The following is a 12,500-nucleotide window of genomic DNA, read 5'->3' as shown; positions in this document are numbered from 1 at the left end:
GTCAGGTCTGGACGCGAGGCGATGTGCGAGTACTTCTTGATGATCTGCTCAGACATGGACAGGGCAGAACGGTGCAGCAACAGAAGAAAATAATTATATCACTAACTAACTACTACTACTCGCACTGGATTTTCTACGTACAAAAGTAGTGCCATACAATAGTCATACTAGTGGCAAGTGCAACTGCAGTGCTCTCACTAGAAGAAAACGTACAGTAAACCGATCCATGTTGGTATGTGCTAAGTGCTACAAATTCGAACACAACTACAACTCCAATGTTCCTATCCGGGAGAGTCTTTGGCTAACGACTCTTCGGCACCTCATTATTTGGCACGTTGAATTACTGCAGAATGAGCTGGCTGGCAAACGAATGGCGTGAATCGTAAAAGGCTATGGCAAGGGGGTACGATGAGACGATGAGAGATGCCAAAAAGATTAAAGGCAGGAGAAAAAAGACGCTACAAAGCCATTGACTACCCAGCCTCTACAATTTTAGTATGGAAAATACTTCGAAGCAGTAACAATGTGAAAGTGCACATTCCACCATTACACATCTACAGGACTTCACTGCTGAAGCAGCAGCAGCAACTATTGAGAGAAAGAAAATCACGGGCTACGAAAGCAGACACAAGGGAGAGGGAGAGAGAGAGACAACCTTTCCAGGAAAAGGACAAGCGAGGTATGGCTTGGCATGCGCAGAACTTGTCTAGTCCTATCCAAAGCTATGTGCTAGTACTCAACACGTGCCACTGTGCATATCATCATCACCCCACACCACATCACCACACACCACACAGGTGAGAAGTTCAACACCATGAGCATGTGTTGACAGTCTCACTCCTACAATGCCAGCACATTGAAATCCGATCAAGCAAGTGAATGCCACGCTGGGCGCTGTGCAGCCCTACACCTGCAAACACCGATCGGATTCCATAAGGCATCACTGTACAATGCCAGCACATGTGCAACACTAGCACTGTAGCACTGTAGCACTGTAGCACTGTAGCACTGCAGCACTGCAGCACTGCAGCACTGTAGCACTGCAGCACTGCAGCACTGCAGCACTGTAGCACTGCAGCACTGTAGCACTGTAGCACTGTAGCACTGCAGCACTGTAGCACTGCAGCACTGTAGCACTGCAGCACTGCAGCACTGCAGCACTGCAGCACTGCAGCACTGCAGCACTGTAGCACTGCTTTATGCACGGAACGTAACTTCATGAAGACAAAACTACACAAGTTGCACACACTCTCTGTAAGAGTCTTTCATCACCACCTCGACAGGCACAGAATGACACACTCTGACAGCTGATGTAACGTGTTCCAAACTACCACCCTCACCTTCAAACACACGGGAGCTAGGTAACGAGCAGTCATCACGCCCCACTTCACCACCTGCCCAGCCCCCCCCCCCCCTTGCACCAGAACAAGGATCAAGAGAGCTAAGAGCAGCTGCGGTAGCAGGCCCTAGGATACTGTGAGAAGAATGCCAGCAGGAACCATACGCCGAGAAATAGCAAGTGACAGTTATCACCCGTAAGGAAGGTCAGACTGGCTTCACATCGATTGACACATCTCGCATTCTTTAGGATACTTTTCTTTGACAGGCATCCACTTGCCTTTGGAGAATCCTTGAAACAATATGTCAATGCCAACGTGACCAGGCCAGGGGAGGGGTCATGGTAAGTGTGTGTGTGTGTGTGTGTGCGCCAGCTAGTTTGGTTGGTGGGTACGCTTATGCCTGATTGTGTTGGGTCTGTTGCCAACGGGCTCGGCTGCTTGAAGGTGTAATGAATGTTGTACCTGCCACCTTTGTTGGTTCCAGGGTCCATATACTTTCTATTTGAAGTATACATACGGCCTGGACTGCTTCTGGCTAGATTAATTTCTTGTGCAATCAATGGTACTAGTGAAGCTTAGGCCGCAACCACACTACGTAAAAATTACAGTACAAAGTTTCATGCATATCACAGTGCAAGTCGGTACGCAACCACACTACACTTTTCGGTCTGCATAGATGACGTTTTCACGCGACCAGCACGTGACGTTGTCGTACCAAAGCGTGTGCCATGCGCTGGAAAAGACCGGGAAATTCAAAAATAATGCTGATGTTGATGCTATGTACGACAACCAGGTACAAAAAACAAAGTTGTACACAGGAGAAAGAGCGCAAAAACGACGAAAACGACAAACGTGGCTTTCTACAGGGGTGCGCCAGTTGCTGAAAACCTACAAAGCTCATTTTGCATTTCGCACGCGTCGGCATGACGGTTTCTACTGTAATGCCGTTTGTACGTGATTTTGTACCTAGTGTGGTTGCAGCCTTATATCAGATCTACTCTGATTTAGCCACCCACACTAGCTAGTAGCAAGTACTACCTTCACTGGGGGCAGGGGTAACTGCAGTGGGATCCCGGGACGGATTCCCTGATGCCGTCAATCCTTTTTCTGCACCTTGTCCTCAGCCACTTACTGAGGTGTGGTGAGCCTATAAGTGGGATCATTTTCATTTAATAGTGTTTAAACCGAACACGGATTCTTCGAACGAATAATCTATCGAATAATTTCGCCCTCCATCGAACGCATGATGGCATTTTTCAACACTTTTTCAGCACTTTTTAAGTAGTTTTTTTAAAATAATTTTTTCTGATTATCGGATTTTGTTATGTGGAGGTGCCAAGAGTACATAACCCCCCAGAGTGTGCAACGCCTGATCCAGCTCTGCATAGGGTCTTGGTCGAAAGTGGTCAAAGACCGAAAATCACATTCACTGCATCCATGTTTCCCTCGTATGGAAAGAACAGAAGTACATGACTATTGTATTACTAGATACCGATATGAGATTAAAACTTGGAGGAGAAGAGATTGAGAAGAAATACTACGAGCAGATCTACGCAGTGCAAATATCAGTAGGGTGTCAGCACTGAGCATAGATCGTTTTTTTTTTCTTTTTTTTTTTTTCTTTCCGATTTCTGCTAATTCCTACGACTATTCGATTATTCGTTCACCCCACGAATATTCTAAATTATTCGATTATTCGATTATTCGTTTCAACACTAGTTTTCAAGTCCACTCAGAGTTTTGGGGATTTCAGGGGGTGTCGGCCGTTGGGCGGTTCAACAGCCAATTGAGTCATCTTTCCAAGATTCCTTTTGAGTCTCTCTCCCCTCTCCCGGGGAGACCCACGTGACCAGTTTTGGCAGTGAGCAACAAGTACAAGTGTGTGTGTGTGTGTGTGTGTGTGTGTGCGCGCGCGCGTGCGTGCGTGCATGTGAGAGATAGATAGACAGATAGACAGGGAGAAAAGGAGAGTAGATAGCTTACAGCAGGGACCCATTCCGCTCGATAGCGCTTGTAGAAGAAGTTAGAGTCCAGCGCACCGAGAACGTAGCCACATACACCGTCTGAGTCTTCCACGATATAGGCAAACTCCACACTTAAGTTAGTGTACGGGCCCACATAGCTGCACAGTGGCATAGCACAGTGACAAGGAAAACAAATTTTGAAAGCAAACGCAACACTTCTTGCTTTTCAACTATGGAGTGAGTACGAAACCGTAGACAAGTAAGAGGAGAAGATGATGAACAGTAACAGCAGCAGCAACAGCAGCAGTAACAGTAGCAGCAGTACCGGTAAGAGCAGCAGTAAGAACTGCAGTACGAGCGGCAGTAAGGGCAGCAGCAGCAACAGCAGCAACAACACCAGCAGTAGCAATACAATGGCAGCAGAAGAAGCAGCTCATCATTGTAACTGACCGATGGCCGAGCAGATCAGGGAAGTTCGGGTACAGGTGAGTCCCGTCTTTACCGCTGTCGCCAGTACGCAAACACACATCGTACAGGGCACGCTGTCCGAATCAAGAAGCACATACACACAAATGCATGCACACACATACACACACACGCACAACACACACACACACACACACACGCACACACACACACACACACACGCACACAAACACGCACACAAACACACGTAAATAAACACACAGTATCAACTTGTGATTGAAAAGGCCATAATTACGTACAAGAACCCATCAACTGTACACAAGACTATCGGTATCCAGAGAGGCCCTGGAGTACCTCCAATGGATCTGGTGTGTAGCGGTCATACTGCACTTGCAACGTACGGTGTGTCGCGGTCATATTACACTTCCAAGGTACGGGTGCAGCTTGTTCCAGGTGACCCACTAAAAAGCTGCTCAAGATCACACAAGCAACTAGGGATACAGGCACAGATTCAGGCGGATGAAAAGCCCTTCGATCGCGGCCCAAGGCTATCACACGCTGATTTGCTGATTTTCCTATGGCTAGGTATGTTGTTGAAAAGCACACGGCTGCTAAACGTGTGAATTGCGTGCATCGAATGCTAGCGCTGCTCAGGCTGCTCATGAAGAGCATTTACGGGCTTACAGCACTGTCGGTTGCCGAAGAACCGTGGGTTCAGCCACCTAGCCTAGACCATTCTTCTTTTCATGCATTACAGTCTATGCACAGCGTGTGTACATTGATATGCTGTGCGTGATGCAATTCCAGGCTGACCGTTCTTCGGCGCCCGACAGTGCTATGATTTATTTCGGGTAAATCATGATTTCCAATGACCCTCCACTGTCCACCAGTCCTGGAGATGTCCTAGATAGGACATCTCCCCGACTGGTAACGTCCACATCACGTACCTCGTCTGATGGCAAGTACGGGCGGATAGTGAACACCGAGCAATCCGGCGATTTGCTTCTCTTGGGACGGTCGGGACGCACTAAAGGAGCGGGCTCCGGGAGAAAACGCTGCAGTAGGATACATCAATAAACATCTACATGATTGTATTAGAAGATTCAATACTTAAGCTAGAGTACATGTACCCACATCTAGCCCAGGTGTGTACACCATGACAGCAGAAGGCAGGGGCGTAGGAGGGGTTTTGGAAGTGGTACGACCGAAGGCCGTTTTGGAGGGGGGTGCGGGGGACCTCCCCCGGGAAAATTTTGTAAAAAAGACACAAAATCCTTCGTTCTGGGAACTTCTGGCACAGTTTATAAAGTCATAATTTCACGGTCAGAAGAGACGTGCACAGATGCATGGCAGATCTACAAGTACGAGTCAAAAGGTCAAAGTCTGATGCGCATATGCGCATACATCGATGGATCCTGATTTTTTTATTATGGTTTTGCACGTTCTGGACGGACCACACTTTTCGAAAAGTGGTACGGCCATGGTCATACCAGCCGTAGCGGGTGCTACGCCCCTGAGAAGGTAATACGCTCACTGAGAGTCCAGCAGAGAGAAAATCACAACTTGCGTCCTCGCTTGCACATGCACACCCTCACACGTACGTACACACACACACGTATAAGCGCACACACACGCGCAAGGCTGCACTCACCGCTAGCTCTGCTGCCATGCCTCCACGGAAGACCCAGGGTTCTGCGTCAGGTTGATAGAAGTTAGCGCCAGCTCGGCGTGCATTGTCACTCCTCTCTGTAGAAGAACGACATGCCAACATAGACACTCTCTGTATACTTATCATCCAGAGAGAAAGAGAGAGAGAGAGAGAGAGAGAGAGAGGGGGGGGGGGGGGGGGAGAGAGAGAGAGAGATAGAGAGTTCAATGAGTTCCTTACCTAACCAAGTCAAATATTCATCCAGCATCATGACCACCTCTTTCACATCCCAGACATACGTATACAGGTCATACAGCAGTGGGCGGTTCGGAATCTCCGTCAACGAGTTAAACATAGCTTGCACAGCAGCACACTTAGCGTGGAATTCTCGCGCGTGCCAGCACCACTCCTTGTAGTGACGATCGGCCAACGCAGCCTGCACAGGACAGACAGACGCAGACATACACAATGGGCATGCACATGCACACGCACACACACACCACACACACACACCACACATACACACACACACACACACACACACACACACACACACACACACACACACACACACACAAACAAACATGCAAAGACTGTTACAGAACCCGTTGACGTCTCTCAAACACTAGGGAAATAGTTTTCCCCTCACTACTTTCAATCTGAACAGTAAGGCCACAATTCTGAAACCAAACTACATGTACTAGTACTTGCCTCTCCCTCTGGTGATAAATCAGAATCAAACGCAAACTCATCGCTGGTAGAACTGCTGGTATCACACTTCATAGAGACATTTGCACCGGCATCAACGGATGCACGCTCCCCACTCGTACTGCAAACGCCGCCAGTGTCCTGTTGGTCAGTATGCACACCAGCCATACTGGCCCCGTTGGCACTGTCCAACGCTGTAGAGCAGTCAGCCACGTCGGAGTACCAGGGGTAGAAGCCTCGCAGCCATTGGAACTGTTCCATCAGGTCCAGTCCCTGCGCGCCATACTCCTTCGGAAGATAGAACAGATCGGCGAGAAGCTCCAGATGAGACAACGAGAACGGATTCGCCATCTTGCGCGGCGACGCGTGGCAGATGCCTTCACCACCTTCCGTACCAGCCGACACAGCTGCTGCGGCGGCGGAGAAGTCAACAGCATCTCCGGACGAACGCACTTCACCCGTGGTGGTGGTGCCGGCTGCCGAGCTCTCGCCATGGGATGCCGTATCGCTGCCCCTATCGCTGGCTATCGGTTGCAACATTGTCCCCGCTTGAGGAGTGCCTTCGCCGGATTCCTGCAGGCGTGCCAGTACTGGTGAGAGATTGAACGAGCAAGGCCGATGGAAGTCTACCAGCCATTCCGCCAGAGCCTCGTGCAGAGCTACCTTGGGGTCGTACGCAATCGCTTCAAACTCAGCCTGTTGATCGTCGGGTTCGCCGCGGCTGGCCTGTTCGTCCCCCAGGACTGCCTTGGTGTCTGTGTCTCTAGGTGCTCCACTATCCATGGCCTCTGGCCCCTCGGTGGCTGGCAGGGGACTATGCCGGTGTTCGGTCTGCATGGGACTGTCATCGGCATCATCCGATAGCTGTGAGCGCTCATCTAAACATACATGCACACACATGCAGACACATACGAGTCGCACACATACACGCACACACACGCACACACACACACGCACGTACACACACACACACACACACATGTACACACACACACACACACACACACACACACATGCACACACACACACACACACGCAGACACACACACACACACACACACATGCCCCGGGCATGATAATCATGGAGTGCATGAGTTACCCCAAAAGCAGGAAAATTCAAGCGGAACAGAGAGATTTGTTTGATCGTAACAAGTCGTAGTTGTATTTCTTTCCACCTTGCTACTGCTTCCGCGACGGATGTACAGTATTCTTTTTGCAATGTTCGCCTTGCCATAAATTAAAAAAGGTGGAAAGGAGGGTGTGATGCTGCAGGCCTCCTGGTTGATACTGTAACATCGTATTGTATTTATAGCAGCCTCGGTCCCACTACGGCAAAAATGCTGCGTCAGAATCATGAGCTTTCCATGGCAACTGATGAAAACGCGGGAAATTTGAGCATCAGACGCTGCTGCGTCCGACGCGGGGAAATTGGCTGCGTTGCTGCTGACGGGAGTGACGCTTGGCGGAAAAACAGTGTCTTTCAAGACAGGTACTTGAGTTGAGCAGTCATTCGTCTCTTCAAGGTTTGTTTTATTCCCTCTTTTTTCGAGATTCGTCCGTGGACCTACGAGGCCGAGGCTGCTCTGCTCCGAGCCTGGCGAAAGAGCGAGGCGTTTTCTGAGAAGAAAGCGATGTCGAAAAGGACCAGTATGAGTGGGTCATCGCTCAACTGGACTGTTGTTGTCACCAAGAGCCAAAAAAAGGACAACCAGTATGGCGAAGTCAGGAGAAATACAGCTGCGATGCGGACTTTTCTTGAGTGACCCATGACACTACAACATTACACTACAACTGAAAAGGACTTCAAATTCGGAAGGAAACAACAATGATCGTGCACGCGTGGACCTTCTGTCTTCTTGTAATAATGAAAAATCGATGAAAATTTGAAAACGTTGTCCGACAATTTTTTGTGTAATAAACAACAGGCCCCTTTTTGCGGAGATCCATGTCGTCATTGAGTTTCCCTGTTGATTTTGTGACGTAAACAAATGCGTCAGGCATGAGCTGCAAAAAAAAACACTGTGTGACCCCGCGTCTGCGTCAAGTGCTGCGGCTTGACGCTGCGTCCAGCTTCAAACTTGCCGTAGTGTGACCGAGGCCTTAGCAGCATCCCTTGGTCCTAGTTGTAGTGGTCACCTTGACAGGTGGTCACATTGGACAGGTGGTCACCTTGACAGGTTACAGTTACTGTATACACGTACTGTCGGCGGAGCGTGCAGTCGGAGCTCACTGTTTCCTTGTCGCAGAACAACCACCCGCCAGAGACTCGGACACATGAGCACACACGCAACCTTGCACCAGTTCTGATGCACGTAGAAATTTACACCCCAAGCCGTCTACAGTGGACCACTAGCTATAGCGGTAAATTTTTCTGGATCAATGAAAATAACCCAAAGCTAAACCGGGGAGGGGGGGGGGGGGCTTTGGGCCCTTTTCCCCTCCTTTTGGGTTGCAAAGGTGAAATATAAATTTCTTCCAAGAGCGTACCTTCGTTAATTGCAAGACTCGAGGACGACTTCTCGGATCTGGTTGACAAGTCGTCTTGCGCAGGTGTTGGCGTTTTCACCACTCCCAATCCCTGGCCGCGTGCCAGCGCGGCGTTTGCCCACATGGCCAGGGTGCGGATGGCCACGTAGTTCGCCTCGTACTCGCAGTTGGGATTGGTGAGGATGCCGCGGATGTGCTGATGGAGGTCGATGGGGCGATCCTGTCAGCAAACGCACAGACACAGGGAAATTACCGTTCCAATACCATTGCGTGCTGTCTCACTACATTCCACTCACTAGGTTCTTGCTTTCACGGACCGCTGGGATGTGCTCTTAAGTCTTATACATTTTAAACGGGCACTCTGAGCAGGCCGAGGCTGCAATCACACTTCTCCAGGCTGGCCGTTCCCAGAACCCCAGGCTCAGCATAGTGACGGCAACGGTAACTTGAACCCAACCCCTGGTTTGCCACCGCACAGTGCCAGCACGGACTTGCTTGTTCTCCGGGTGCATGCATAATTCTCTAAAAAAAGTGTTTTGTGCACGTGCATCAATTTCAACTATTTCAGAACAGTTCTAAAACACACCATGCACAGAGCTGCATTGGTGTGACAATGTGATCTGTAGCTTCGGCCACCACAGTCATAACCTACTCTTCTACAAATTTATCACTCCACGACGTACATGTAGCCGCACGAGTCTCAAAAAACAAAGCAAACATGGCATGCAGTGACCAGGCGTGGGAATCACCTGATATGGCCCCAAGAAGAGGCGTCTCTGGTCGTAGTCGTTAGCATGCAAGTTGTCCCAGATGACTGGCGGTCTCTGCAGCACCTTGCCAACACTGACAATGGACTGTACGCTGATAGTGTTGGACACTACCTTCGGGCCTGGGTAGCAGACACACATAATGATACACGTATACATGTACGTACACAAGCACGCACACAAGCACGCACACCACCAAACATGCACAGGCACATGTACATGCACATCAGCACAGAAGGTCCATGTATTCGCTTACCCTGCGGGTGTCTCAGTGCGTCAGTGTGCCATAGCCTATGCAAAAAAGTCTCAAATTCAAACCAAGTCACGCATGTTTATTTATTTACTTACTTCAGTACTTACTTAGACAACATCTCCATATCTAGTGTGCAATGCCGATGGTCACGTTCCACCAAACTAGTACTTTAAACCACCACCAACAGTACTGCCACACATCGGCAAAGAAAGTTCACTGCTCGTCTCAGAGCCACTTAGACTGCTGCATCCCTAGGAACGCCAACGACCGCAAGGGTCAAAGTGCAGCTCCTCACGTGTTCGGTGAGTTGATCACACCCATCACAACGCGGTCAGACACCCACCAAAAGCCATCAGCTGCAACCATGTTACTCTCATGCAGCGAAAGAGATTAAATACGTGAACCAAAAGCAAACGAGAGTCCTGCGGCTCGGTAGCGTGCTCAATATTCATTCGAATCCAGCTGTTGTACGCACAAGTCACGGAGCAGCACGCATATCAGATGTCCGATGATTGCCCATGGGCATGAAACTATTACTTGTTAGTTACAACCGGATGATGCGTGGTGCTCTGTGACTTGTGTGAACCCAAAAGCACTAACGCATATCAGATGTCTGATGATTGCCTAGGGGTATGAGACTATTAGTTACAATCGGATGATGCGTGGTGCTCTGTGACTTGTGTGAACCCAAAGCACTAGTATTTGCATCCTATGTAATAGCTAATAACAACAATACAGGTCCCTATCACTCCCTGCTGCTTGTTCTGTACTTGAGCAGCACCCTACCTGTCCACAGCACGTCAATGCCGGCGGTCAACGTCTCGCCAATAGTGCGAAGGTAAGACGAGCGCGAAACGGACGGAACGGCACGCGAAGCACAGTACTCTACGTGCAGTCAGCCGTGGAAAAGAGGCCAGAAACACACACACATACACACACACATACATACACACATACACAAACACACACACACACACACACACATACACACACACCTCATGGGCACAAGTGAACACCGTGAACACCATGTACACACGTAGACACGCACACAACACAAACAAACACACACACACAACACACAAACAAACAAACACACACACACACACAATACAAATAAGCGGAGTGGGATACTACAAAACAATGAAATAAAATAAAGTAACTTTTCATCTGCGTCTCTGAGGGAACTTGTGACGGCCGCTAACACCCGGAGCAAACCAAGGAAATCTACACAAGCAAATAAGGTGCTGGGCAATATGAGCATCCCCCTCCCCTCCAAAGACACACCTTGACAAAACATGAAGCACTGAATGTACATGATGTGGAACGTATTTTCCCTAACCAGATTCTGGATAAAAGGATTTCATTCCGCAATAGACCTGCACACTCATCCAACCAATGTCAAGCACTCTAGCCATGCATATCCAGGTGCAGTGCGGCAACACTTTTCAGTTTTCGTTAATTGGGTCGCCCATACAATCTTACTGGAGTAACAGTGCGTACCTGTTGGGCAGAAAAGAAACGTTTTCGGCATCTTCAGGTGACGGTACATTTCATTGGTGACGTGCGCCTGCAGCACAGGACACACACACACACACACACACACACACACACACACACACACACACACACACACACATGTGCATACATACACATGTCAACAAACAATGGATCACTCGTAGTGTTTTGCTACTCTGAGTTGCATGCACTATGTGCAATCATCAGGCAAACAATATTCAATACATACATACATACATGCAAACGGAGGGGCGCTTGACAAAAAATCAAGCATAGGATGCAGGGGCGTCACAGGGCAGTGGGGAACGGTACGACCGGGGTCTGGGATGTCCCCCGGGGGGAAATTGGATTTCTCGGTCAACAGGGCACGTTTTAGCGCTCCGCAGGCGCTCTGGGTGGACCATCCTGGACGAAAAGTGATACTACCATGGTCATACTGGTCATACCGCGTGTGACGCCCCCGGTATGACACACTAAAGTTTGACAACACCTTACCTGGCAGTTTGCAAACGTGCCAAAGGCAGCCTCATCGGCGGGGATGAGGTCATCTCCTATGTCATCAAAGAGCAGTGCAAATGCCGAGCAACCAAGGCCAACAACCTACAACACAAGACAACAAACACAGTCACAATGGCAGATGAGCAAACAGCCTCTCAGCGCTGTCAATGCATGCAGAGACACCTTACTTCAAAGAAAGGAAATCATACTGGCTACTGAATATCAGATCTACAATCCTCTGCATTTCATTTTTTCACTCGCCAGCACAGATTTAGCCTGGGCTGGCTTAATTAATGGACAAGACATCCTAGATAAAGTGGACACGCAGCAGAATTCGGCATCCTAGCTTCTTCTTTTTTTTAGTTCTAGGTGACCGGCACCTGATCCTTGACCCCAGCAGGACAGATCATACCAATGTGTAAAGGACTGCAGATTGCATCGGCAAAGAACTATGTGTGGTGTGGAAAGCTATGTTGTATCCGGGGTATGTTCTATCTGGGGTATGTTGTATCCGGGGTATGTGACAATGTCATATCCAGGGTATGTTGTATCCGGGGTACTATACACTGAACTGTCTCACCTCACAGCATTCAAAAGAAGACTCATACCTGATCAACCTTAGCTTTCAGAAAGTCCAGCTCCTTAGCACTGGAGTAAGCCATGTCCAGTCCGGGAGAGATGGCATAGATGAATTCTATGTTACTCCTCTTGCATGCCTTGATCAGGCGAGCAATGCCCGCTGCTCACATCCATACACCAGATCAGCCACGGCAGCCCAGTGCAGGATAACAAGAGAGAGGGAGAGAGAGAGAGAGAGAGAGAGAGAGAGAGAGAGAGAGAGAGAGAGAGAGAGAGAGAGAGAGAGAGAGAGAGAGAGAGAGAGAGAGAGAGAGA

The 12,500-nt window shown here is 49.2% G+C and overlaps 1 protein-coding gene across 1 annotated transcript in view; it reads right to left on the bottom strand.

The window, feature by feature from the left end:
- Window positions 1-12,500, bottom strand: part of LOC135818162 (protein O-GlcNAcase-like) — a 19,584-nt gene that overhangs the window by 3,725 nt on the left and 3,359 nt on the right. Inside the window, exons 4-16 of the mRNA XM_065331505.1 lie at window positions 12,215-12,345; window positions 11,604-11,708; window positions 11,094-11,160; window positions 10,380-10,478; window positions 9,323-9,462; window positions 8,574-8,793; window positions 6,090-6,964; window positions 5,619-5,814; window positions 5,382-5,476; window positions 4,678-4,785; window positions 3,755-3,846; window positions 3,324-3,462; window positions 1-44 (exon numbers count right to left, since the gene is read on the bottom strand). The exon at window positions 1-44 is cut by the window's left edge and continues 10 nt beyond it. Of these exons, the coding sequence (XP_065187577.1) occupies window positions 1-44; window positions 3,324-3,462; window positions 3,755-3,846; window positions 4,678-4,785; window positions 5,382-5,476; window positions 5,619-5,814; window positions 6,090-6,964; window positions 8,574-8,793; window positions 9,323-9,462; window positions 10,380-10,478; window positions 11,094-11,160; window positions 11,604-11,708; window positions 12,215-12,345 (2,311 nt within the window). The remainder of the gene's footprint in view (window positions 45-3,323; window positions 3,463-3,754; window positions 3,847-4,677; window positions 4,786-5,381; window positions 5,477-5,618; window positions 5,815-6,089; window positions 6,965-8,573; window positions 8,794-9,322; window positions 9,463-10,379; window positions 10,479-11,093; window positions 11,161-11,603; window positions 11,709-12,214; window positions 12,346-12,500) is intronic.

This window comes from Sycon ciliatum, chromosome 5, assembly GCF_964019385.1.
Source record: "Sycon ciliatum chromosome 5, ocSycCili1.1, whole genome shotgun sequence".
NCBI lineage: Eukaryota > Metazoa > Porifera > Calcarea > Leucosolenida > Sycettidae > Sycon > Sycon ciliatum.
Note: the sequence above shows the minus strand (reverse complement) of the source record. Positions and strands in the feature narration are given on the sequence as shown.